The following is a 27,241-nucleotide window of genomic DNA, read 5'->3' as shown; positions in this document are numbered from 1 at the left end:
TAATTACAACCAACATATCGTGTACAGTAGGTCGGATGAGGGTTGACACAACCAGATGAAACTTTACATTTCTTTCTTTCACAGTCATCTGATAAGAACTGTTCCATTTTAGCCAAATCTTTTTTTAGTGTGTGCTAATAATGATGACAAAAAGAAACTTTGGGGTATTTCTGAAAAAACCTTTTGCTAAATCTTGAGGCAAACATTGCAATGAAGGACCGCAAGGCCAGCCTCCCCCAGCCTCTGCAGGTTTCGTATCAAGCCCTCACGGTCGTGACAACACATTCACATTTTGGTTAATTAATTGAAACAGACCACATAAACTGAGACCAAGTCAAGACTGAGACTTTGAGGTGTCCAGACCAATTCAAGACTTTAAATAGTCAAGACCAAGACGTTTAGCAGTCGAGATAAAGTCAAGACTAAGACTTCGAGGAGTCCAGAAAAAGTCTGTTTGGAGGGGTTAATACCAATTCTAGACATTCAGGTGTCAAGACCAAGAAAAGATCCTAATACCAAAGGATTCTCTGATAGAAATTGGTTTGGTAGAACCTTGAAGACCTTGAGAAGTCAAAAGTAAGTCAACACTTTTCGGAGTCAACCAAGACCGAGAAGACTCCAGGCCAAGTCAACACTTTGGGTCTCCAACTTTGCGCTAAAGTTCAGGCCTTATTGCTAATGCAGGTCATCCGACGTGCTTCTGCGAGACTTATAAGGTGCTGATCTATTCTCTCCGACGTCTGAGGCGGTAATTAGCGGCCGGCTTTGAGTCGGGCCAGCCGAGGGACAATGTGCGGGGGGAGGGGGCGCCTTTTCCCGAGCCCCCCGGTGGAGGTTATATTTTCCGCGACAACTGGACCAGAGTAATCAAAATGTGTTAATAATCCCTTCAAAGGAAGCTCGGTGGCTTTGAGAAGCCTCAGTGAACGTCAATCCCCTCCCAAGACCCCGTTTCTGGCAGCCCCACGCCCTGTGTCACTCTCTTCCTCATTTGTTTTATTTTGTTTATGGGGGGGGTGTCGCTTCCTTCAGAAGTCACACTTTTAGTCAGCTATGTGGTGTCTCGACTCCCGTCTTTGCATCCAAAGCAGGGGTGGGCAAAGTATGGATGGCCTCCGTTCTTTAATCCGGCCCGTGGAGTATTTACATGATCTAGAGCCCGGCATTATTTGTTGCATTAGGGTTTGTCCCCTAAATTTGGTCAATTCAAATCAATTTATTATTGTTTTTATTCACTTATGTCATTAAATAATCGGTCAATTGATTGATTTAAAAAAAAAAAAATATTAGTAACATTCTTATTATTTTGTTAAATAACTGGCCAATTTACTGTAATTGAATTCAAATGAAAGCGCAACTTATGTTCTGATCAAAACTAACTATATTACAAAAATAAACAATTTTACATTTTTATTGTTGTTTTTTTTATAATTGGACAAATTATTTGAATGGAATTAACTACAAATAATACAATAAAAAATATCCTGGAGTATTTCATTAATAAAAGAAAAGATCATATAGATAAAAGTATTCAAAGTTTCAGGTCGGGTCTCAGGAGGCAGCAGTTTAAGATGATTAAACTTATTATAAATAATACAATAAAACAATACCACGGTGTATTACGTTATTATTAAAATGTTAAAATTACATAAAATGTAAAAATCGTATTATATATATTTTCTATTGTGTAATTAAAATAATTCTAAATAATGCAATAAAGCTTGAGCATGGATTATTTTTTTTGATAATTAAAAGAGACAGTTACATATTTTACACCCACACTGAACTTTTGTTTATACCACATCTACGAAAGACTGTATGTATCTGTTATAAAAATCAAACGTGGCCCTTGAGCACATAAGTTTGCCCACCCCTGGTCCAAACCCTTGAGGGCGTTCCAGGTAAGACCTGATAGTGTCCAACAAGTTACATCCTTTTGCTGGAGGATTACCACAAAGGTCAAAGTTGACGAACACAAATGTCCAGATGGGGTCCGTCCAAATCTTCCTCCCCTTTAAAGGTTGAGCGTCTTGATCGATAGTCCATCGATCTGGGCGACGGTCGGGGTAATAATGTCGGTTAAAAAAAAAGTTTAGGTTGGGTGCATATTGATCAGAGGGAGGCTAAGCAGCTAGGAGGTTATTGATTGAGCGCAATTTGGATTTAGGGTGTTACGTATGCTTGAATGTACAAGCACCTGATACAAAGCAGGTAGCCGTCATACTGGGATTCATTAGTCCAATAACAAATTGATATTTGAACAAGCTCATTCTACTGCTGGGGTGGGAATACTATGAGCTCAAGGGCCAAATGGGCTTCTTAAAACTGAAAGATGAGCCGGAGCCTTCATAGACAAGGTCCTGAAACACAAAATGAACCCAGATCGTCGGAGGCTCTGCGGAAAGCAAAGTAGGCGGCCACGTCCTCAGACTTGCTCTGGATTCATCCAAATTGTGGTCATGGCTAAGCCTTGAATCCTCATGTCTTGACTTGGTCTCAACCCTTTCGAGGTATTGGTCTTGACTTGGAGTGCACTAAGGACAATGGTCTCGGCGTCTCAATTGCCGAACGTATTGGTCTTGACTTGGTATGGACTCCCTAGTCTTGTCCTTGACTCGGTCTCGTCACGGTCCTGACTTAGTTTCAATTGCTCAAAGTCTTGGTCTTGACTGGGTCTCAAATCCTCAACGTCTTGACTTGGTCTCAACCCCTTAAAATTATTGGTCTTGATTAGGTCAGAGCTGCTTAAAGTCTCGGTCTTGACTTGGTCTGGCCTCCTCAAATTCTCAGTCTTGTTTTGGTCTCAGTCCATGCGGTCTTGACTGCTACTGCTTGCCGCCTGTTTTTTTTTGTTGTTGTTGATTTTCTACACCATACATTCACTAACTAAAACAAACTATTTGAATGAATCATTTGATATTCTGATATTTATTGGCTTATGGCATGGTTATAAATAATACTATGCTCCTGTGTTAGCTTGTTGACCAAAATGCTAACGTGCTAGTGGGGACTATCTGTGACCTGAGCAAGAGAAGTCTGATATGATGGAATGAATGTCTTTTAGTTTTGGCCTGAATGGACTTAAAATGTCAACTACATGTCTCATTATGTAGTCCACTCAGTGGGCTATGTGTCAGTATCAGTTTGAGACTTTTAAAAAATGCATGGGGGTCTGGATGTGAGGTGATGGTGTTGGGGTGGGGGTGTGTGTGGGGGGGGGGGGTCAGTTTATTCCCTCCATCTCCGGAGAGCCCCCGTGTCTGGTGTCGTGTACCAGAAGGGGCCACGCTTGTCGTCATAATAGAGCCGTAGCATCAAAGTGCGTTACCTATACAGCTGTTTGACATGGGCAAACATTTGGTTGTGATCAGAATGACTTCAAATTTTGACAGTTTGACTTTTTTATCTGAAAAACGGAAGAAAACTGGCAAAATATCAGACTGTGAGGTGAGAATGCTGGTATGTATGTTAAATACCAATTACTAATTTCCTTTTTGCCATGTTATTCCACTTTTGACTCAGTGATACATTTTTAAAATACATACTGTATAGTAGAACCTCGGTCAAATTGACCATCTGTTGGGGGAAGGAGCTGCCTGTCTCCGGTTCATGAACATTTCTGTTCGCAAAAAGAGTCGGTCGGTGAACCGAGGCTTCACTGTATATCACAAAAATGACTCGGTATCATCTTGAGAAGTTTGCATCCTTCGTCATTCCACCGCAAGGAATCTGGAATCCCTCATCGAGCTGCTGTGCGGCTAAACACTGGTGTCCAACGCTAGCTACTCCGGCTAACACAGGTAACGCAAATAGATGAGTTCGCGATTTGTGTACCGGCGAGGGTGCTCTGTACGTTTTTATCAACACATATACTGTATGAGGAGTGCATAGCAGTAGCGCTTCAGTTATATGCGGCGTATTACATTGGCAGGTGAATTTCGCTGTATGCATTTGTATATCCACGGGTTGGCGAGCGTGGCTGCGAGCGCTAAAGAACTCATTGACTTTCTAATGATTAGCGGTCAGGCCCCCAGCCCATCAGCCCATGCTCGTACCAGGGATTTGGCCCTAGCCGCCGCTGCGAGCTCCCCCCGGCCACTCTCGCGCACCGCTATCGACGCAACTCCGGTACCCCCCCCTCTCTCCTTGGCCTGCCGGCGATCATGTCAAAGCCCATTAAGCGCCAAGTTCCGCGACTACAAGAGCCGGGATCTTTTTTTTTTTGCCCGTGTTTGTCTTTCTTTGCTCTCATGTCTTTCGCCTCCGTCTCCTCTTCCACCTCCTCCTCGCTCCGAAAGAAGAGGCAAGCGTGAAGAAAAAAGGTGTAACCTTTGACAGGACTTGTTCCACTTGCGGTGTATGTATGGCTACGTATCGATCCGCGACTGGCGTTAGAAACTATAGCCAACAGAGTCGGGAAGTTGACGCCGCTTTCAAGTCCCACACATTTTTTTTCCCTCTTCCAACGGGAAAGTTTTTCAGATGCACGCTGACCTCTGAAAGTCCCATAAGCCACGTGTTGAGAAATAAGACCCCTATGTAATCTTTTATTATGTTAATTTCATGAAATGTATGAGTTTTCTTTCTGAGTTATGTGTTCTGAGGGAAGAAAAGCATTCCAAGAGTATGCCGTATGTACTCTATTGCTGGTTTGGCCGATGCATCGATTTTATCAATTAATTCAAGGGTGTCAGGTTGATTTTTATTTATTTTTATTTTTTTTAAGTGATTTTCTTTTTGGACCGCTGACAGTAATAACAACTTGGTTGCGAACAGAGAGGAGCCTTCCGACCACTCTAGCGACTCAAAAGTGACTACGGCGTTTAATTCCGACTAAGGAACAGACCACATGAATGGAATCATTTTCACATTGTTTTGTGTTTGACAAGAGCCCGTTGAAAAAAAAAAAAAAAAACATTTTGAGTAATGTCAATATCATTAGTTTTTCTATAAGCAAAGGGGAAACATCAGTAATCTGATTTTTTTGAAAAAATAAATCTGAGATTTTATTTTAAAGCCACATCACCCAGCCCTTGTTTCCCCTGTAATCTGCCCAAAATAATATGATGAAAATCGGATAAATGTATAAGCACCTCATCATATTACGTGTACACAATTGCCCCTGCATTTGATTATTGTATACTGTATATTTTCAGCAACAAATTGAATTTTAAAATCACAAGTCATGGAAATGATTGACAATCAAATACACTATTTGTATTGTTAAATTCAAAACTGTTCTTCAATTGATATTAAGAAGGGATTTGGTGAAAATGTTCGGAATATCAATAAATAGTGAAACAAATGTCAATTTTGTTTCAGATTTTCTGTCAAAATGAAAATAAAATCCATTTAGCAAGAATCATGAAGTTGACACTCTTGATTTGCTTTAGTGGGCCAGACAAAAAAAAAAATAATTAAAATTATATAGCGGTATTGCTGGTATTTACCCACATCGTTGCAGAATGTGAAAAACTGGAACACTAGTTTTCTTTGCCGGCCCTTTTTTTTACTGTGATAAGCTCCCGAGAGAGAAAAGTGACTGTCAACAACTTTGTCCAAACAACAACCAAAAACATCACAGCTCATCAATCCATCTTGTTGACTATATTTGTTATTTATTTATTTATTATGGAACTTTTTTTTGTTTTTGTTTTTGTTGGGGTGGGGGGGGGTCGCGCCATTTGAATGATATGACAGCGATGGAGGAAAAACAACAAAATGACAACCACACCAAAACCACCTGAGGGCATGTGCCAACACATCACATCAGTGTCATCCAGCCTTCATTTCCCCCGCGTCCCCACGGGCTCACTGCAGGTAGCCATGCGCCCCCAACCCAACCACTTAAACCACCCTATTAAAACTTACAGCGAAAGCCTTAATTTGCTTTTTTTGTGGAGCACTTTTCTTTAATATTGATGCTATGGTGAAACATACACAATATGCGCACACGGTATATACAGTACGGTGCACAGCGTGTATTTACGAGGCCCCTCAGGCCCTGGAGACGGCAGCGGTGGCATCACAGGCCCGCGAGATGGATGCCGTCTGCTTGTGATCTCCACTTGTCAGACAAGCGTCACACAAAGCCTGCAACACAAATCAAAAAACACATACGCAGCCCCATCTCGCATTGATGGAACCTTGCTTCCCATCAGCCATCGATGTGAGGGTGTTAACACGCTATTGATGTATCCGCTTTGTGGACTAATGGATTGAATGATTATGTTGCCTGTGTGCTTTCATCTCTATTTTCTTCTTGTTAATGACAAACATTGCAGATGATTCAGAATATGCACTTTGATGCACGGCGTATTGTATCCTCGAAGGTCAAACACAGTATGGATTTTCCTGTTTTTTTCATACGGAGGGTCTTTGGTTTACGAGGAAGTTCCATTTCTATAGCGGTGACGTAACCCAAAAGTTTTACATGAGTCGGAACGCGCCGTAGTCTCCATCTTATCCTAGTCACGATCCGATGCTCATGCAGTAGCGAAGTCATAATTACAGTAAATATTTGTGTGAAAAACACTTCTAAGCCATAAACCAAATTTTGCCCGTATGTCGGTAATGTTTTAAACCTCTCTTTTCTCATTTTCCTAATGGACTGCCAAGTCATTTTGCCATTTATGTGGAGTGGATCTAGTATCGATACTTGTGGAACACCACTAGTTTTCTCCTGTAACATTCATGTAGTGTCGACGGTAAAAATCTGTTGTCTTAGTAGCAAGCTGTGTGGATCGCCACCAGGTGAAAATAGCTTGTGTACCAGTGTATTTTCCCCGGGTTGAATTGTACAACTTCAAGGATGTTTCAACTTGGTTGCACTTTTGAATTGCTCCAAGCTAGCGACAGTCGGCCACTCTTTCCTACTCTCGAAGTGCTGTGTCGATATGGTCACCAAGCCATAAGAAAAGCCTTAAAAGCACAAAGGGAGGCAACTTGTCCAACAACACAAGACAACACCTTAGCACCCCCCCCCCCCACTCCTCCCTTTTGCCAAGCAGCACAACAACAACAACAACAACAAAAACCATTGGGGGAGCCCCCCTTTTGTTTACCGCTCTCATCCTGGGCCGAGCCTGGTAAGGGCTTGTGACAGAGGTGATGTCTAAATTAATCATTCATGCTCCCTCACACGGGCTACAGTAACGGCCTTGAAATATTAATGGCCGATGAGGAATAAATTTGATTCTCTTTTCTCCCTGTGATTATAATCCACCGGCGTGCTCGCACGCACGTTTATTTATGCCCCGGAGATGAGGAACGGGGTCACTATTGGGAGTTTGTCCAAGCGCGCACACACACGCACGCGCGTGCACACACAAGCATTGCTTTCCTTTCCTTCTTGCCACGTACACTTGTGTACCACCTCACTCTTTTTGAATATGTACATATTTTTCCATGTGCGCTGGCTGGGGGAGTGCACTATACATTATACATTATATGCTTGTACTGCCACACTATCATACACTGTACAGCTGGCAGCTGGGGGATTTACAGTTTTTTATTTTATTTTAATGAGGTGAGATGCTTTTTCATAGGTTGGGGTGCATGACCCGTGAAACCTTGAGAAACATCCAATTCAAGTCACCTGACTTGATGCCAACTTGGACTGAAATAGGTCCAGTGTTGGGAACCTGTTTTTGGAATATGGTCAGTTGGAAAAGGAATGGAATATTTCACAAGTCATTTCTTTTCGAAGTCGGTATGGCACGAGGTTTTGGCTGGTCAGCAGGATGTGGTACCCTAACAATGTGGGAACTGACTTTGTGGTCCTGGGAAAGGTCTGAGGAGTCGTACCCTCGACCGGATTCCAACCACGGTCCAAACTGTCCCAAGGGTCCCTTCAACCAGGATTTATTGTTTTGAGACCATACAACCAGGCACTTAAGTGTGGTTCCCCGATCCCCAACCATCTCTGTAATACCCTCAGCCGGATGGGTACAAACCAAGGTCCAAACTTGTCCCAAGCGTCCTTCCAGCTTACCGTCTGACACCAATTTGTCGCAGAAGTCTGAGGACTCGTCCTCTTAATGTGGATTTGAACCATCGTTTATTGGCTTGACACCGACAGCCAGGCACTTAAACATGGTTGCCAGATCCCCTACCATCTCTGAAATCTGAGGGTTACGGCCCTCAACTAGATTAGAACCAAGGTCTGAACCTGTCCCATGTGTCCTTAGAGCTGGGCCTAACAGCTTAGTGTCCCACTTCTGAAACCAGTTTGTGGCAGAAGTCTGAGTAGTAGTACCCTCAACCTGGATTTGAACCAGTTTTATTGGCTTGACACGATTCCCCAACCATCTCTAAAGTCTTTACTAATTAATACCTTTCATTATTATGAAAAAGAATGAACCAGTTATTTTATGATGTCAATGAATACAATGTAAAACTATATAATTTAATTCAATTTACTAATATTAGGGAAAAGAAATGGCTAAATGACCAACAAATACATGTCTAAGTGGCCTGCAAGCCCGCCCCTGGTGTAGACGGGCTTTGAGGGACAGAAGCAGACAACTCGGGAGTCTGTACTCATTTCTGACAGACAGCGTAACTGAAAGTTAGCACTCCAAATGATGTGTTTTTTTGGCGGCGTGACCGTCGGGCATTTTGCAGTAGACTTGACACTTTTCTGTCTGTCTTTAGCTTTTCAAGATGCCGCTGCTCCGATTCCGCGCACAGGTGGCTGGAAACAGCTTTGGCTCGTGATCGGATTTGATGGAATTGGCAGCGACTCTTTTTCATTAGCCCCTAATGGTAGTCAAACCAATTCCAGTCAGTGTGTAAACCAGTGCAGGTGTTTCTGTTCATAACAACCATATGGGCATTGATTTATTTTTGTCAGGTGATTTCAGGCTAATCAATTTGTATAACATTCTCCTGGACGGATGTGTGTATTCTCCCTCTTCGTCCCCTTGTTGAGTTACACTCAATCGCTCAATTCACGCTCTGATTAAGGCTGCGTTCAATTTATCCATGACATGGAACATGTCATGGAACTCAGCTGTCCCCGACCTTTCCGGTAAGGCAATATTTTGAAGGACCGACGGGACCGTCATTTTCTTGCAAGAAGTAGGCTCTTCTTCTTCTGTCTCATCGTTTGGCCTTTTCTCCTTTCCGAAGAAGATCTCCAAAGATTTTTTTTTTAATTTTTTTTTTACGGATTTCACTCAATTGTGGGTGAGTTTAGAACATAACCAGAGATGCCAAGTCTTTCAGTTTGGCAGTATTTTGTTAGGGGAAGTTTCATGTGTTCGCTGAGAGGACAGGACATACGCTAACTTGGAGTTTGCCAGTTAGCGAGCGAGTGGCTATCACTTTGGCTGACATAAGATTTGGACTCTACCAAGCAATCGCGGTTATGCTGTAACGTTTGTTATGATGTCATGGCATTTTTCTCCGTGTAAAAAAACTGGCTTCCAGCGCGTTTTGACTATGATATGGGCAGCTCCAAGGCTGCCTAGCTAGCGTGGCTAACATGGCGCTCCTCTAAAAGTCACTAATCATCGTCTCCATGGCGGCAAATAAGCTACAATTCTGACAAGTATCGTTATTATGAAAGGAGGACGAATAGTAATTAACAGGAGCAATTCCAATTTACGCCTCGGCCCAGTGGTTTGGGACGGCTGGATAGGCTGCCGTAAATTGTTTTCCATTGTCTGTTTTTTTGTGACGTTTCGCCTCATCTTACTTGCCTCCCTGACATGACAGCAGTGGCCCACCTCATCGCGCTCTGTTTGAGGTCCAAATAAAAGTCAATGTATATATATATATATAGATATATAGACTTGTTTTTTGTGTTCCAATAGCTTAGGCTGTACTTTGCAAGAACGTTGGTGCTGTTTGTGTTTGTGTACATTTTGTGAGGCTCATCCTACTGATGACTTCCTCCGATACTGTATTGGCCTGTCAGCGCAGCAGCCGGCGACTGTCATCTTGCGGAGATGGGTCATTTTTCAATGTCAAGACAGGCAATACCAGTTGACACCTGATGGATCCGGGAACGCGCCGGGCTCGTTATTCTCCGTTAACTTTCACACGGCGACAGCAACTGTGCAAACAAACGGGGGTGTGCTCGGTGCTTTGTCGCAATTAGCCCAATTAAACTGCGTGGCACACACAATTTGAGGGCCCACATACTTGCGGTTTACGATTCACAAATTCTGTTTTTTAGTCCTGTTTCTGAAACACAGTAAGATTCCACAAGATGGTGTCAAAGCCCTGTCTAATCGGAAAGCAGTACACTGATGTCAAAGAACTATGTTGAAGTGACACATCTCGACTGATGGGTGTCAACTACTCAGGAATTTTCGCAGTTTGCAGCAGGCCTCGGTCTCTGTCAACTCTGTACTTTCAAAATCTGTGGCTCGAGTATAGAGCCTTGTGAAACACCGCCAGTAACTTATCTACAGGGTGTGCTCTGTTTATGATTGTTCCTTTCCTCTGCTGGCGAAGTAAACAAATCGGTTGGATTCGGAATGCGATTCGTCTAGCTCTAACCTACAATAATGCAGTAGTAAAGTCAGAATTACAGTAAATATTGGTATGAAAACCACTTTTAGGCCATAAATATAAAATAATCAAATAGTGTGCCGTCTTGTGTCGCGCGACCAGTATTCACAGCGCGCAAACTAGTTCATTGCACACCATTCATAACCTGGAAACGTCGTACGTCGGGGTAAATGGCGGCCCCCCCCCCCGCACAGTGTCGCACGTCGACATTTGTGAGTGCGAGGCAGGTGTAGCTGGTGATGTTGTCCGGGTCGAGGCCCGCGCACCCCGACGGTGTGGTATTTTAATCCGGGGCTATTTGTAATGACGGGCCTCCTGTGAGCGCTGAGGAGCGTCAGGTCGGAGAGGCCCTGACAGCTTCTTATCGCTGTCAGGGAAAAAGTAGCCCAGGAATGTGCCAAAGACAGACACCCCCCCTCTCCCCATGATTCTACCCTCACCCTCTTCTGCTGTTCTGTGTGACAGTTGTTCACATTCTTCGGCTGTACTATTTGAGCATTTTACTTGGATTTGGCTTAAGACCACTGCCACTGGCTGTAAAGAAACAACCTTGTTGTATAAAGTGTAATTGAGCCACTGAGAATTAGATTGGGCCCACTCCATTTTTGTCATCTTGCAGGAGAGTGATTTAAAGATTTGTGGCATCAATAAAATCAAATCTGATGCATATGGCCAAGATGACTTCTTCTGGATACTTGTTTTTACAGCAATGGTGGTTTCCCCCAGATTTGAGTTTATTCCTAACATTTGTCAAATGTATCCATATTTCTTGAATTTGTTTGCGTTTTTGTCACCAGCGGATGCTTTTAACAAGCCGTAGCAAACGCATTCAGGGCAATCATCCACCGAAACCCACCGTGCAGAAGTGTCGACTAAAAGTCCAACTCGGAGTGAATTTTTCCAGGTTGGACGCAAACTTGCTCTTCGCTTCCTTTTGGCATGAAGGCTTTGCCCAGGTGCCGTCTGTGGCATTGGCAGAAGCCGGCACACTTTGGGCACGGCCGCGTCCCCCACCGCCCCCCTTCTTCCTCAAAGGCTCGCCTCATTCCACCCCCCCAACCCCTACGCCCCCCCTGCACAGTCCCTGCTGCTCCATAGCCCAGGGAGCTCATTAGGGCCAGACTTCCTCTTCATTTAATCCATTTTTCATAGCTTAAAAAACACTCCCTGATCTTAAAAATCCCAGCTAATTTAAGCTTGGAAAGATTGAAAATATATCACGGGGCGAAAGAAAAAGGAGGCCGGCATGCCTTTTTTGTAAGGTCTGATGTCGGAATTAAATGTTTTCTCCCATTTGTCTATGACAAGATGCAAAACCTGTACCGGTTCTCTGCACTGGACTGCCTGTTGTCAGTACTGTAGGTCCCATATGTTAGCTTTGCCTAATGAAAACATTGGTAGGAACACGCTTCCGTCGCTGCGTTACTTAAATTATGCATCGCCCTACGGATGATGGCACAAGGCCCCCGTAGACTTAGACTTGGTGGGGGTGAAAACCCAGATTCACATAGGAAGCTCATAAAAATAGTTTAAAAGTTAAAATAGTTTGTCTTATTTTTAGGATAGTAGAGCAGAAATTGTTTTTCTTTAAGAAGGCGCAACGTTGGTCTTCTTTTAAGGAAAGTGCATCATCAATAGTTTGTCTTCTTTTTAGGAATGTGCAACATCAGTCGTCTGTCTTCCTTTGAAAGTGCAGCAGAAATTGTTTGTCTTTGTTTTTAGGAAGGTGCATTATCAATGTTGTGTCTCCTTTTTAGGACAGTGCAACGTCAACAGTTTAAAATGTTGAATTTGAAAGTGGAACGCCAAATTTGTCTTCTGTTTAGGAAAGTGCAAAAGTATTTCTTATTGCTTTGGCTGTATCTGGAGAGCTGTTCGAATCCCAGTGGAAGTTGACTTCAACTTGTAAGTCAAAGTTGTACATGTACTTTCCACGTACGGTTACACAAGCTAGTTTGAATGCCTCCCTAAAATCGACGCCCTAGTGCGCCTGATAATTAAGTGCATAAATGCCTCAATGAAGGCATCTTCAGGAGCTTGGTTTCAGTATTTTTCCCTGAAGATCTGCCTTTTGTTCTGTCCAAGTTAACATCCTCAAAAGTTGTCTCAGGCTTTGTCCTTCATCTTCTTCTACGAGGACAGAGACTCCCCCCCCCCTCTTTCCCCTGCTCGCCTCCTTCAGGAAGCTATCAGAGCATTAATATACCTCCCAGGTACAAAGCGTCTCCTTAGCTTTTGACACTTGTTTCGCCGACGCTCTCTCGGGGAGCTGCTTACACATCCGGCCGACGGATGAGCTTGAATGGCTAAGCAGTCTCCCTCCCCGTCCCCACGCCCTCTCGTTAGCCTCCGTGACGCCCCGGTGACCGAGGTGGGGCGGAGTGCGCGAAAGGGGGCCGGGTCGGCGCCCCCCGGGGTGCGGCGAGGTGGCCGTGCCGGGCCGGGACCCTGCGCCGGGCTGTCAAGTGTCAGCCTCAATCAAAATGGAGCGTGCTCATAGTGGAATAGAACATTTGCATGTCGATCTGCTGCATTTTCGTGCCCGTGGGATATTTATTTAGTCCTCTTTATTACTTCTTAATCAATCTTACAGCATAATATCTGTTGGAATAGTCGGGGGGGGTTGCATTTAGCTGTAAAAACTGACTGCCCTTTATCGGTCATGAGGCGTTTATTTTTTGCAAACACTTTTTTTCTCAAAATGTTTTTTGTATAATATGTACTACAATGAATATCAAAACTTGGATGAACTCTTCGAGTAGCTGGTGGTGTTTTTCTGCTCGATTGCTGAAACTACCAGGTATCCATTGGGTGTAAGGTGTTTATTTTTGCAAATGCATTTTTAAAGTATTTGTTTTATTATATTTTATTTTCCAACATATAAATAATGACCTAATTAAAATAATGTGTTTCAATACTATATGTGGTTCATATAATATACAATCTTTGAACTCTTTTGGTGCTTGCGGAAGCTACCGATTGTCTCGGGGGTAAGGAGTTTATATTTACAAAAGCATTTTTACAATAGCATCTGTATTTTTTTAAATTATTTTTGCCCCCAAATGAATGTTGATACATAATTAAAATAATATTTGTTCCAATAAAGTATTATAATAAATGTAATACAAAATCTCCATTTAACTATGTTGGTACCTCCAGAATCTTCCAGTTGTTTAATGGGGGTACGGTTTTTATTTGTATTTTTTTTTAAATTATTATAATATAGAATGTTTTTTTCCGATGAAATTCAGGTCTGGAGTCTTACCGTGAATAGAAAGTATTGAAGACTATCCTACGTTGCATCTCGACGGCGACTTTAACACCAAATATCAATCCACAATGTTATGTTTGCCTCAACACAATCAGCAGCAAATAAAGGGCCTCTATACGAGGAAATACAGCGCGCATCCTTTTTCATGCTAGGCTGACAAACATGATGCGGTTTGTAATAAAGGTTCCTGGCTGTCACAGCTCCCAATTGTACGTCCTCTTATATGTTGTATATGCCGCACTGTACGACGTGGCTTTCAAGCACAACAACAAAAAAAGGGTGTTTTGAAATGTGGTGCCACGCCGCCAATTCACAGTGGCAGATGACAATAATCGGCCTTCAACTCGGTGGCCCCCCGCTCGCAGTGAAATGAGGCGCGTGATGTCGCCACCCTGCGTATAATAGCGCTATTATTGTCCTTATGCTGCAGTATTGCCATTACCCTCAAGTCAAAGAGCAACTTTGTGTTTCTGCTGCCACGTCATCTGCCTTTTGTCGCCACCGCTTGTTAAATGCTTTATTTTCTTCATTTGCACTGCAACTAAATTGATGTGCCACACTACCTTGACTTATGAGTTTCCTTCTTTCTGTGACCAAGCTTGTAACTCAAAATGCTTGGTTCTCAAATCATCTTTCCCCATTGAAATGAATGAAAACGCGATTCATGAATGTAACGGACTGCGCTCAACCTTACAGGTTCTCCCGGTACAAATCCAGTTGGACGGGTGGCCAAATCTGTCGGACCTTTGGGAACTTCCAAACAAGTGAAACCTCAATAGTTTGTCTGCTTTTTAAGAAAGCGCAACATCAGTAGTTTGTCTTCTTTTTAGGATAGTTCGACACCAATAACTTGACTTTATTTTATTTTTTTGGGTCAAATGTGATATCAATAGCTTGTCTTCTTTTTAGGAACTCCACTCAAAGTAACAATGCAGGCAACTGAAACAAGTTTGAAACGAGTCGACAGGTTTAACGTAGCGCCAAAAGCATATGGCTAGCCATGACTGCGGCTGACCCTATACCAAACCCTAACGCGAATATTAACACTTTCACGTTCATCAGTCGGAGTTGAGATCAAATCTTCCGAAGACAGCCAACAGCTGGACGAAAACATCGTAAACTTTTGGAAGTTGTTCCGTCGTCTCGTCGCTTTTTTTTAAATGTATTTATTATTCAGAGGCTACTTCATGTGGACTTCACTTGCTCAGAGGAAGGCGGGTGGGCGGGTCCAAGCGGGCGCGTTTAACAAGCTATTTAATTCACTTAGCGGCGAGGGGCCTGTAATCAGCAGTCATTGAGGTAAAGACACTCGGAGGACTCTGAAGAAAAAAAACGCTGAGAGGCGGCTCTCTGTCAGGCCTTGTCAAAACATGCAAATGAGCTTGATGCCGCGTCCCATTTTCGACAAGGATAATTAAGGTGTTCCAATTCGGGACATGGTAATAGAGAAGACTGCAGAAGACCTCCTCCCTAATCATGATTCCTGAAAGCTCGCATCTGTGTGTGTGTGTATGTATTTTTCTCACCCGTCTCCCATTTGATTGGGTAATGAACTTTTTTTTTTTTTTTGGAGCGTTAGATCTCCTTTCGCGGAGTTGGAGAGGATGGGCAGGCAGGAAGGAGTGTGCCCGAGGTGTGCTGTTGTACACATAATTAAAAGGCAAGAAATGTTGTGTTAGGCTCTTTGATCTGCCCGTCAACTCTCTTGATTAAAGACTTCGAAGCCTTTAATCAACTGTAATGCGATGATTAGCGCTCTTAAACTGTTCAAAATGAACGTCAAGTTCCCGGGAACACATCACTTGCCGGATCCACTTTCCGACAAATTGGGAAACTTTTTGCCTCCGTTCACGTCACGTCCTATCAGCACGTTCCGTATTAAAAATCACGGCCCATGTCGGTCGAGAGATGTAGCTACGTAATTTAGGGGAGTTGTGAAAGTTTTTTTTTTTGTTGTTTTTTTTTTTATTTGAGCGAGGGCTATGAAAAAAAGAAATCATGGTTACGTACGTACCGTGGTTTTAAGGTGACAGTTCGGTTCACTTTGGGTACGGTAAGGGAAGAAAATTCATCTTTTGTCATCTTTTTAGGAAAGTACTATTGCAGACTGACAAACTGATGTGGTTTCAAATGAGTCATTAAGCTTAACGTACTTCCAAAAGCATATCGTTATCGTTATGATGTTTGCTAGCCAGAGGCTGAGCTGCACCACATTTGTTTTCAGAGTAGACGTGTGGCTAGAGTCACAAAAATCAGTCCTTGTCCCTTCGCTAAAATGTTCTGTCTGGTAACTGTTTCATCTCGAAAAAACGGAATACGAGTACCGTTTCAGCCGTAGTATGTAGCATTAGAAAATATAATAATGTCAAACCAGGTACAATCAGCATCTGATCCGCATTGGCAGATTTGGAAGCTGGTTTACACCGGACTGTTTTAAAATAAACATGCCCCAAATCTCACAAGAACAGCTCCAAATGTTGCATGTCAAATCTCAACGGATCGAGTTGTAATTTGTTGTGTTTGTAGAACGTTAATAGTTCTGGTAGCTAATGTTTTATGCCGATCCATAAATGCTGACAGAATGTCCATGACATAGAGACAAATTAGCAGTTCCGCCTGTTTTACTGGCATTGTATCATTAGCGTAATCCGTCGTTCAGCGTCACGGTGGTCGTTTTAAACAGCTGCAGTACTCCGTGGCTAATGGACTCAAATTAGTTTCATTTTCTAGTACTTATTATTCTATTGTGTACTGTTCCTTTTTTTGGGGTCGTACATTTTAGTGCGATACAAATGTCAGCATGTTGAATAATGCAAACTTGGTTTGGAGGTGACTTTTAATTCTGCACTTCATACATTTTTTACGAATTCCGGCGGGTTTAATCAAAAAAAAAATCATTTTCTCAACACTGGAAAGAGAATTAATAAGTCAGCTCGGCTCTATCGGCTGACCAGCCGTCTGTTCAATTTTTATTGTCGTTTTTTTAATTGACGACCTCAGAAAAAAAAAAAAAAAAAAGCTCACGCCTTGTCGCACCCAAGCACCCAAAGTCCATTAGTTTTCATTCGGATGCTTGAGTAAAGACCGCTTGATTAAGTCCAGGCAATTTGTTCTCGCGGCAGCCCGTACTTTCCGCGCTCACCCCTCCCGCCTCGCCGCCCTCTGCCACCGGCGGTGGTTGGCGTTCAGGTTAATTTAATGGTGTTCGTTGGACGTGTAAACACAATGCCTGTTGGCACGTGCCCGCGCACATTGTGAGGAATTTGTTTACCACACTAAACCATTTTGCGTATGAATGCTTTTTTTGTTTGTTTTTTATTTGCTTTGGCGATTGCATTTTTTGTATATATTGTGTGTAATGTAAAGGTATTAATATGAGTGGGCCTCCAGGAAAATGCCGGAATAGAAGAAGTTGCTTTCCAACTGAATGAGAGTGACTTTGAGGAGCTTAAATAATACATGTCAATTTGACGTCTTGAGACTTTAAAGGGGGGAGAAAACGGGGCAGTGCTCAAATGCAGCTTTCAATTCTCTGCACCTTTGCTCATATTTAAACAAATGCGTCTATTAGCAGCTGTTCTCCTGCCGGCCCGGTCATTTATACCCATTAAACCGGCGTCTTATCACCCATAAGACTGCCTCGCGCCTCACAGTCCCGCCAATATTATAATCAGCCGTTTAAAGCGGTGGCGGAAATTTCTCTCTCGCGCGTCGCTTCGGTCTGACGGACAGGCAAACGATCCGGCGGCGGAGGAGCGAGGGATAGCGGAGGGGTCGCCGGAGGCGAGGGGGGGGTGGTAGGAGGAGAACCGAGAATGATGAATAGGCCAAGTTGAGTGGCTGACTAACGGAGATCTGTCTTAATCAGAAGTGATTTGTCAGAACAGGAGCCGTGCGGGGTCAGGGCACCGCCGATGAATAAAACACAGCCTGGCCAAGTGAAGAAAGCCCCCACAAAATCCACCTTGCCTGCCCTCCGACGAGAGGAAAGGCTAAGTTGGGATAGGCTGGGATACGCGCTGCCTTAGCCAGAATACGTTCGTTTCCAGAGCAGGCCTGGACTCGTGTCTAATTTTGTACTTTTACTTACAAAATTCAGCTCATATAAACATTTAGTTGGGGAGAAACTGCGCACCTGGAGTAGGTTGGGGTTGGGTGCTTTGCGCTCCCTTTTCTGTCACGTGTACATACAGCGAAAATGTGTTCTTACCCAAACCCCTAACCCTGACTGAAACAGCAAACCAAAACCCTAGACTTAACCCTCGCCTGGAACCTTGCCCTTTGACCCAATCTTGCCTGTACCCTGGTCATCATCTTTCTCCTGGTTCGAAATGAAATGGAGCCACGCCCTTTGACCTAACCCAACCCTAATCCAAGCTCTAACCTTAACTGAAACGCTAAACCTTTTCAACCCAAAGCTTAATTCGACACCTAACCAAAGTCCTGATTAGAATTCAAACGCAATCCATAACCCTAGCGAAACCCGAACCCCAGACTCTACATGAAGCCATTAACCTAAGCCAAAACCCAAAGTGTGAGATCCCGACACTTTTGGTATCGTAAAGTCAGATACGGCATCTACTACCTCCTAACTAACTTGGATAGGAGTTTGTTGTTTCTCCGCTTAATCTTGCGTGATATTTCCCGTGCGATCAGTGCGCTTGGCACCTCTTTATTCGGAGCGAAAAAACGAGGAGCGCTTCAGCTCGCCAGGCTCATGGCCTGTGGGCTCGGCATCACAAATACATCCCAGTGTGGGTACAACTTTGATGAAAGGTGATGAAAGTGTGCCACCAGCCAGTTGTAGAAGTTGTTACTCACCCGAAAAAAAAAGAAAAAAGAAAGAAATGTACAAAGGCAGGTAGCTGTATGCACCGGGGAGTCGCTGGCAGTCGACTGCTCCGCTTTGTCTGAAATACAGAACAGTGTGGGGGGAAAAAAATTGGTCTAAAATGTATCCGGGTTCCTCCGTCCGCCCCCTCAACCCTCCCGTGGGGTCACCATAGACCGTTTGCTGGAGTAAAGTATGTGTGTGTGTGTGTGTGTGTGCGCGTGTGTGTGTGTGGAGGGTTGGAGGGCATCACGGGTAAAGAGAGAGAGGGAGTCTCCTGTAAAAAAAAGTTGTTGCGTCCAATTAAATGTGTCCGCGCGTAGTTGAGGAAGTTCTAAGTTCTTGGCTGGAGCTGCTGGCCATCGGCGAGTTTGAGCTTTCTTTTGGCAGCCCGGTGTCCGAGTGGTTCGTACGTCTGCCTGACACTGCCTGAATTCTCATGATCCAATATTGCCTCTGTGTGCCTCCCCGGCAACTAACTTCTATGCCTTTCTGTGACTCTTCCAGTCTCTCTGTTGCAAAAAGCTGATGACATTAAGCTCAGTGGCCACTACCCTCTGAGAACATTCTGTCTGAGGTACTGTTGATCAACTGTTTGGTGTCGTCTCGGTCTCATGATATCAAAATGTGAACAGCATGATGACGAGGACTTTTTAAATACCAACCCTAATTGAACCAGGTGCTCAAGCCATAGCCATGTCTAATATACAAATATTGCTTTGGTGCCATTTTGTGACTATCTTATCTGGAGGTGAGGGAAGGAGCTTCAGTTCTTCAAGCCACAGCCTTGTCTAATAGAAAAAAGTGCTTTGCCACCATCTTGTGGCATCTATAGGTAACTTCAAACCTTTTCGATTTGATTTTGATTGCTGATGGATTTTCGCTCTTTGCGGCAGGGCTTGATCCCCCTGTACAGTATATGTAGGTTCCACGACACGTCACTTCATTGTTAACAAAACTATGAACCACTGAAATTATCGTAGGGTTGTGCTGTGCCAATTCCTTAAAGAAGTTGATTGAATTCATAGGGAGGAAAAGCTAATTCAGATACGATTTCCCCTTTGGCAATCTTAAATTTAGGCCTTTGGCTTTTCCAGACTAATTCTTTCCCGTAGTTCTCGCTCCGAGCAACCATTTAAACTGGAGCATAATGTAATGTAATAATGGGCTTGTTAAATAGACCTTGGGGTCCGGCGATCTTTAGCGAGTGAGTCAGAGCAAGGCCTCTGCGCCGGGGTTATTTAAATTGTTAATAGCTGTTTAAGCTGCCAGGGAATATTTGACTGGCTAACGAGCAACAAGTCGAGGGCAGGAGCTGAAGAATTTCTCCTCTCCGGCTCCCTGGTCTTGATGATGAATGAGTGTGTGTTTAGTATATATCGTTGTTCTTCCCAGCAACTAATGAAGTCTGCGGACCACAACATTGAATTAAGACGAATGGAAATGTAGATACCTGCCAGAACATGACGCGTGTTAAATCCGATAGTCGTCGTTTACACTGGTAATGACGCAGCTAGGAGATATTTTCATGGATTAGTGTTAGCAAGCTGTTATTAAACCATCTTAGTCAGTCAGCAAGGGACTTTACCGAGCCATTAAAAAAAAACATCTCCTTTTGGGGAGGTCATTATCTAATATCTCCTCTCAGACAAGGTCAAGACACGACTGTGTTGAGAGTTTGTATGAGATTTTAATCTAAAAAAAAAAAACCTCCATGACAAATACAGGAGCTGTTTTTTCTCCAAGGGCGACCATTAACATTTTCGCCCCAAATACCTTTTGAATTTTACACCTTAATGTCATCTTCAGTCGGCAATGCCTTCTTACTACGTACTTGTCAGAAATCCAAATGGTCTCTTCTGAAAAGAAGCCATTTGACAAAACTATTCAAAATACGGTAACAGAAGTTATCGTAAACACAAAATCCTTGACTGTACCTTAAGCCTATAGCAGGAATTGACACCTTCAATTCAGAACTGGTCTTTATTTGGCAAGTAGCCTTACCTAATTCTTATGTGAACTGAAGCCTATTGACAAAACACTCGAGAGTTGTAGCAACAGAAGTTGGATCTCACCTATAGTGAACGCAAGAATCATGACTTTATGTATAAGAACGTACCTTAACCCCGGGCATGATTCAAGGCCTCCTTTTCTACACAAACTTTTCCAATGATCTACTTGGATGAGGGGGGGGGGGACACCTTCTTACTTGCTTGCAGTGCTTGTCACACTCATTTATTTAGGAGAGAAAACACAGCCCTGACAGACACGGATAGATGTGCTTATTTGTCTTTTTAACCACCGCCTTCCCGTTCCTCCTCTTGTTCAAGCTCCGATAGCGACGGGACACAGGAAAGGGGGGTCTGTTATGGTTATTAATACCTGCGCTCAGTCTTTTTAATCTGCCCTATTTGTCACATGTGACTGTCTGACTGCGCTGTTTAATCTGGGTATCCTTCAATCTGTCTGCTCCCGGATTAGAAATTAATGAAGGCAGGAAGCGACGCATTTGAGTCACTTACAGTGTCGGGGAGCTAAAAGGTTCTGGGGATGAATGGGTGTCATTCGTTTGACGGCGTCTTCTCATTTTCACCGCTCCTCCCGACAACGCCATCTAGCCCCCCCCCCCCCCGTCGCACTCTCTTGTTTAGCTGGCAGATGTAGCCCCGTTTTTTCCCCCCCCTTCCCGCCCCTCCCAAACAGGCGCCCGTGGGCCCTTTGGTGTGCGGCACCTGTGTAGTGTAATACAGTCAGCAACTGTGTTGTTTATCCAGCATTTGTTTGGTTCGCTTGAAAGCCCGTCTTTGATCCGTGCAAGGATTCTTCACTCCCCTCCTGATTCATCCTCTCGCCTCCACCATTTTTAAACGCTAATGCTGTAGCTACATTGATGGAAGTTTTTTTTTTTTTTTTTTTTAAGAGTGGGGAGGGTCTTCTTTTTTGGTGTATCCAACCCAAGGGACAGGAGACTGACAGTGACCACTGACGAGCTTGTCAGGTGCCTTGTCGGTGATGTTTGTTGTAATTGCGCGTTAATGCATTTGCACCTGCAACTGACAAGAACCATTTCAAGAGAGAAAGGAGAAGACAGTTTATAAAAAAAAATAAAAAATGAAAGCGTGGCAAATGTTGAATCTATCTATCACTGTCTGTCTGTCTGTCTACTGTATCAATCTATCCATCTAGCTATCTATCTGTCTGTCTGTCTGTCTATCTAGCTAGCTAGATCGATAGATAGTCGATCACTAGCTAGCTGTCAAGCCTTCCTTCCATCCGTGCGTATGGTATTATGACTTGCTTTTGAGATTATGTTACTGTTAGACTTAAATTGGTATTAAAATAAGAAATAGCATAATTCTGTAGTTGTTGTTAGTATAAATAAACATGTTTTAAGACATCTCTGTGTGTTGTTTTTTTTTTTTTTTTTTAGGCCGGCTAGGTTTTTTTGTCTTGCTAAGTAAAATTTTCAAATTTCTAATTGGCAGTTAATTTTGTTTAAATTATGTAATATATTCCTCATTACCTTACTTGTTTTCCTTGCGTTTTTTTGTTTTTGTTTTGGGGCCAGGTGGAAGCCCAGAACTTTACATCTGTTTACATCAGCGTTATAGGTTTTCACAAACAATTACTTGGCAAACTTCTTCTATTATCCTCGAGCACTGTACTATTTTCGAGATAGTTATCATTTCATGGATTTGCCATAGAAGGATCCGTTGGTATTCTCAGGTAGCTGAGCTGCAAGTTGCGGGAACAAGTTGCCAATGTATCACAAAAGTGCTTGACAACTGCTAGAATGGAGAAGCAACCCGAAAATGAGGTCGCATGTTCTTGTGGCCCCCACGCTGACGCATCGTCTTTGTTGTTCCGCAGAACAAGTGGGCCAAGAGATCCTCTCTAACCTTCACACCGACCGTGAGAAGATCCAAAGGGCCAGAGAGAGGGTGAGTCTTGCCAGCAAAGTGTTGGCCAGGCCGTAAACGTGGGCAAACACGGCTTGTGTGCGCACCGCCCGTGACACAGCGTCGCCTCGGGCACGCCCGCAGTTTTGTGTTTGCGTGTTACCTTTAGTCATCCATATTTCCTGTCTATTTGAATAAGTTTGTTTGGTGTGCTTAAACACCACTGTCCAAAGTGGCACGTGGTTGAATCATCCTTTCACAAGATCATTTGCCCTGCCTTAACCAAGAACTGGGCGATATGGCCTTCAAATAATCCACAAAAATCAGATTGACAATGTAAATAAAAAATGTTTACCCATTGTTTATTAATTATGAACAGTTCCAAAAAGCAGGTGATTTTAAGACAAAACCTTCAGGCTTCTACTAGGAAAACAAAGTGGATGTCAGCAAAAGCCTACTAGAACATCTGAAATGTATTTGGGGTTAATCAGAGGCACCTGAAATGGTGGCAGGCGTGCGCTCACCAAGGTTATTATTGTTATCGAAAACGAACGAAATGACGAAAACTAAAATTGAAAATACATTTGCGTTGATGAAGTCAAATAAAAACGAGTGTTTAAAAAAAAAAAAGATAACTCACTGAAACAACATTTTGTTTACAAAAACAAAGTTTAATTATAGTGAAAATCCAATTAAAATGTGTTTTTTTTTTTTCATGCTTCTCCACCATTGAAGTGGCTCAACATTCCGGAAAAATCACTTTCAATGGGCCGTTGAAAATGTACAGTGCGTTTGTCTTCCACAAGGCACCTTTCTTGCCACAAAAAAAAACAACAACAAAAAAAACCTGAAAATATTTCCGCTTTTTTTATTGAAAACAAACAAATTGGCTTGACCCAAGAACTCCACGACTCGCCCGGTCCTACTTTAACCTGAAGCTTTTCCCCTCGTGGAAGAGCCGAAATCCTTAGCCCGACAGGCAGACAAGACCGATAAGGCAGGGAGGCAAGAGAAGCCCAAACACGGCAAGGGCCGCCCCACCCCTGGCGGCCCCCTCAATGCAGAATGCTTAAGGATCACAAAAACAAGGCAGTGGGCCTCGCTCAGGCCTTTTCAAAGGAAATCAAACATCTCCTTTCCAAAACGCTCCGCGGTGTCTACTGAGGCTACTTTCTCTCTTTCTTTTGCTTTTTCCTCTCTCTCTCTCTACTTTCTTCCCGAGAGTCGTCTTTGCTCAACTGTACTCACACAAACACACACACAGGCACGCACGACTTTAAAGTCAGTTCGTGGGGCATAAGCAATGGAAAAAGAAGCCAGGAGATAAATGGACGCCGTTTAAGAAGTACTTAACCACCAAAATGTTTGATGCATGAATATTTCTTAGGTTTTGAAACCCCGTGCCCCCTGTCCTGCCACAAAACAACACACTATACACACACACACATCCACGTCAAGTGCTACAGTATGCACAGCGGGATGTGGTGCTTATTGTTTTGCTTTTGTGGTACAAAATAGTTGTCTCAACTCAAGGTAAAAGAAGCAAGCCCTTGCAAAAATATCATATAGTCTGTAATTGGAAGTCACTCACACAAAAAAAAAAAAAAATAATAATGTAGTCAATTGTAATTAACTCATGTGGTTTAGTTGGACAGGTGTGAACGCAGCAACTGGTCCAGGATCTAAAATCGCGTTAACTTTTCCCCCACTTGTGTCCTTCCAGCTGCGAGAAACGGACGCCAACCTGGGCAAGAGCTCTCGCATCCTCACCGGCATGCTGAGAAGGTAAGCGGCAGGTACGAAACTCTACCGGTGTGCCACTTGAAACGGCTCGTAAACACATCGCACCTGGATAATCCCAGGTTTCTCTTTCGGTCAGTGGCTATGAACCCTGAACATTAGCGACCAAATAATCCGAAAAATGTCCCTTCTTAAAAAGTGCGAATTCCGCCTGTTCAAAGCGTGTCCATCTTTTATTCTGGAATCAAAGGAATACAAATTTTCCAAGGGATTTAAAACAGCTCCCTTATGCAGCGGATTCGGATGAATATTGCTTTGAAATCACAAGAGTCGACTTATCTTCCAGATAACTTTCATTCAAACGGAGTACAATTATAAAAGCATCGTTATTTTGGGTATTTGGCTGTCCAGGGGATGCATTCATTGGGTCCATCGTCGCACATTTGCACTTTATGGTGTTCATTTTGTTGCACGGAAGACACATTCTGTTGCTTTGTAACATCACTAAAGTACAGTGAACCCGTTTATCGTGAGGGATATGTTTCAGTGAAAAATACGGCTTATAGAGACCATATAAATGATTGAGGAAACACAGTAAATGGCTTGAATGTTGATGTTAGCGTCATTCTCTGCTGCCGTAGTTTGAATGTCTGACATGTCAGTCGAACGGAAGATGTCGCGTGACCTAAATTGCTCGGAAGGGAGACGGAAAGCCCAGTGCAATTTACATTTCAACAGGTAAGTTGATTCCAAAATAGACATGGTGGAAATTCAGACATAGTGAAGATGATCATTGAGGGAGTGACTCATGAATGGACTTTTCTGTGTCTCGGATTACTGACACAGACGGCTTCTTTTGACGCTGAAATGGATAGCGTGCTGCTGAGCTGGCACGTTCACATACGCTGGAGATGGCTGACTTTTCTATCCTAGCAGCCAATTGCTCATCCTGTGGCCTAAGAGCGAGTGGTCGTTGTCCTCCTTCAGGTTTCCTTCTTTTTTCCTCTGGTCCCATATGCTTTTCTTTGCATCCACCTTAATATCAAATCCCTTTTTCTTCACCTCAGGTGACTTTTCAGTTTGTCATCGACACCCCAGCGGAAAGGCTTCGAAAAAGTGTCGTTTTCTTCGCCTGCACCGCTGACACGATAACCTCAATTTCTGCCGTTGTGAAAAGTCTCATTAGAATTTTCGGGGCCATCTCTCGCAACTTCAAACCTCCTCGCCGATCTCGTTTTGATGCATCAAACGGAGGGAAATAGAGGCGTGGTTTATGCAGATTGCAGCTCGCGAGGCCCGCCAATTAAAATGGATTCTGATTCGTTAACATACGCACGGTGAGGAGAAGAAATTGGCTCATGATTTTGATTGTGATTTTGCGTGTACAACATGTTTATTAGTGAATGAGGCCCAATAATTTGTTGTCATCCTTTTCTATTCGCGTCAGCGGTAGTGACTCCCCGTCCACCGCCCGGTAATACCCTGGCGCCTATTGTTTCCAACCATTAGGAAAAGCTGTGTTGGAACCCAAATTGTGTTGTTGAGCGACTTCCTGGTACATATACGATGATGCCCGATGTAGATAAAAGTTTGACTTTGCCTGCCTCTGTGTATTCTGCTGCTGTCGCCATCAAACGCACAATTCAAACACAAATAATTCAGTACTCCTTGCTGCGCCACCCGTGTCTACACACACACACACACACGAGTGTTCAATCACATCTCCATTTCATAAAGTGCCAGCCCCCTGAACCGCGACGCCACGGTTTTGTTTCCCCGCTCCCTCTTTCTTGTCCCCCCCACCCCCGTCGTCGTCGCTGTCGCCCCACTGTGGATTTTGATTAAGACTAATATGTAAATGACAGCGCCTAAATGTAAAATCGGGGGGCCGGGAAGGAAGTGCCAATTGAAATAGATGCTTCAGTGCCCGTAGACAATTTGGGCTCGGGGTGGCGGGGGGGGGAGTTGGGGGCTACAAGAGAGGGCAGGGTGACTGTAACCGATATTTCTGCATATGTCTCCATTTTGGCACGTTTGATTACGACAAGAGGAGGGAGATTGCCAGCGGGGTGGGGGGGCCTTAGGGGGCGGTCAGTCACCCATAACTGTCCAACAATCATTCATCATCCCGTCCCCTCCGGTAAGTAAATAACACCCTTATTTCAATATTATCATATTAATGTTAAAGTTCAGCTGTCACCTAACGGGAAGACTTAATAAGACGTAGCGTCCCAGCAAGCACCCGTCGAGTGCGAGCCGCCTTAACGCACAGCTCAAACCAGGATTTATGAGCGCGCCCGCTAACATCACCCCACCCCACCCCGCCACCCCCAGCCCCACCGCCGCTCAAATATTTGGATTGTGTTGTCACAATTTGAATAAAACAAAACTTGCCTTGCAAATGGAAAGTGTCAGATCTCGGAAAAGTACGACTCATTTGCCCTTCGCCTTTTGATTGAAACCGTGGTGCTTTGACTTCCATCCACACATCCATTTTCTACCGCTTATCCGAGGTCGGGTCGCGGGGGCAGCAGCCTCAGCAGGGAAGCCCAGACTTCCCTCTCCCCAGCCACTTCCTCCGGCTCTTCCGAGGAGATCCCGAGGCGTTCCCGGGCCAGCCGAGAGACGTAGTCTCTCCGGCGTGTCCCGGTTCGTCCCCGGGGTCTCCTCCCGGTGGGATGTGCCCGGAACACCTCAGCTAATCAGCCGAGCTACCTTATCTGGCTCCTCTCAATGCGGAGGAGCAGCGGCTCGACTCTGAGCCCCTCCCGGATGACCGAGCTTCTCGCACTATCTCTAAGGGAGAGCCTGGACACCCTACGGAGGAAACTCATTTCGGCCGCTTGAATCCGGGATCTTGTTCTTTCGGTCACGACCCAGAGCTATTGACCATAGGTGAGGGTAGGAACGCAGATCGACCGATTGTAATTTGCTCCGTGATGATGCACGTATTTCAAATCGACTTCCCCTTTGAAATGA

General features: G+C 43.9%; 1 protein-coding gene across 4 annotated transcripts in view; it reads left to right on the top strand.

The window, feature by feature from the left end:
* vti1a (vesicle transport through interaction with t-SNAREs 1A) overlaps nucleotides 1-27,241 on the top strand; it is a 109,001-nt gene that overhangs the window by 51,413 nt on the left and 30,347 nt on the right. For 2 of the 4 annotated variants that reach the window (XM_061756005.1, XM_061756003.1), the window contains 2 exons: nucleotides 22,494-22,564; nucleotides 24,246-24,307. In XM_061756005.1, coding sequence (XP_061611989.1) covers nucleotides 22,494-22,564; nucleotides 24,246-24,307 — 133 coding nt within the window. Of the gene's footprint in view, nucleotides 1-22,493; nucleotides 22,565-24,245; nucleotides 24,319-27,241 lie in introns of all 4 variants that reach the window. The other 2 variants (XM_061756007.1, XM_061756006.1) reach the window with 1 other exon arrangement.

This window comes from Phyllopteryx taeniolatus, chromosome 19, assembly GCF_024500385.1.
Source record: "Phyllopteryx taeniolatus isolate TA_2022b chromosome 19, UOR_Ptae_1.2, whole genome shotgun sequence".
In the NCBI taxonomy this organism is placed as follows: Eukaryota; Metazoa; Chordata; class Actinopteri; order Syngnathiformes; family Syngnathidae; genus Phyllopteryx; species Phyllopteryx taeniolatus.
The sequence above is the reverse complement of the archived record's forward strand: the minus strand, read 5'-3'. Positions and strand labels throughout refer to the sequence as shown.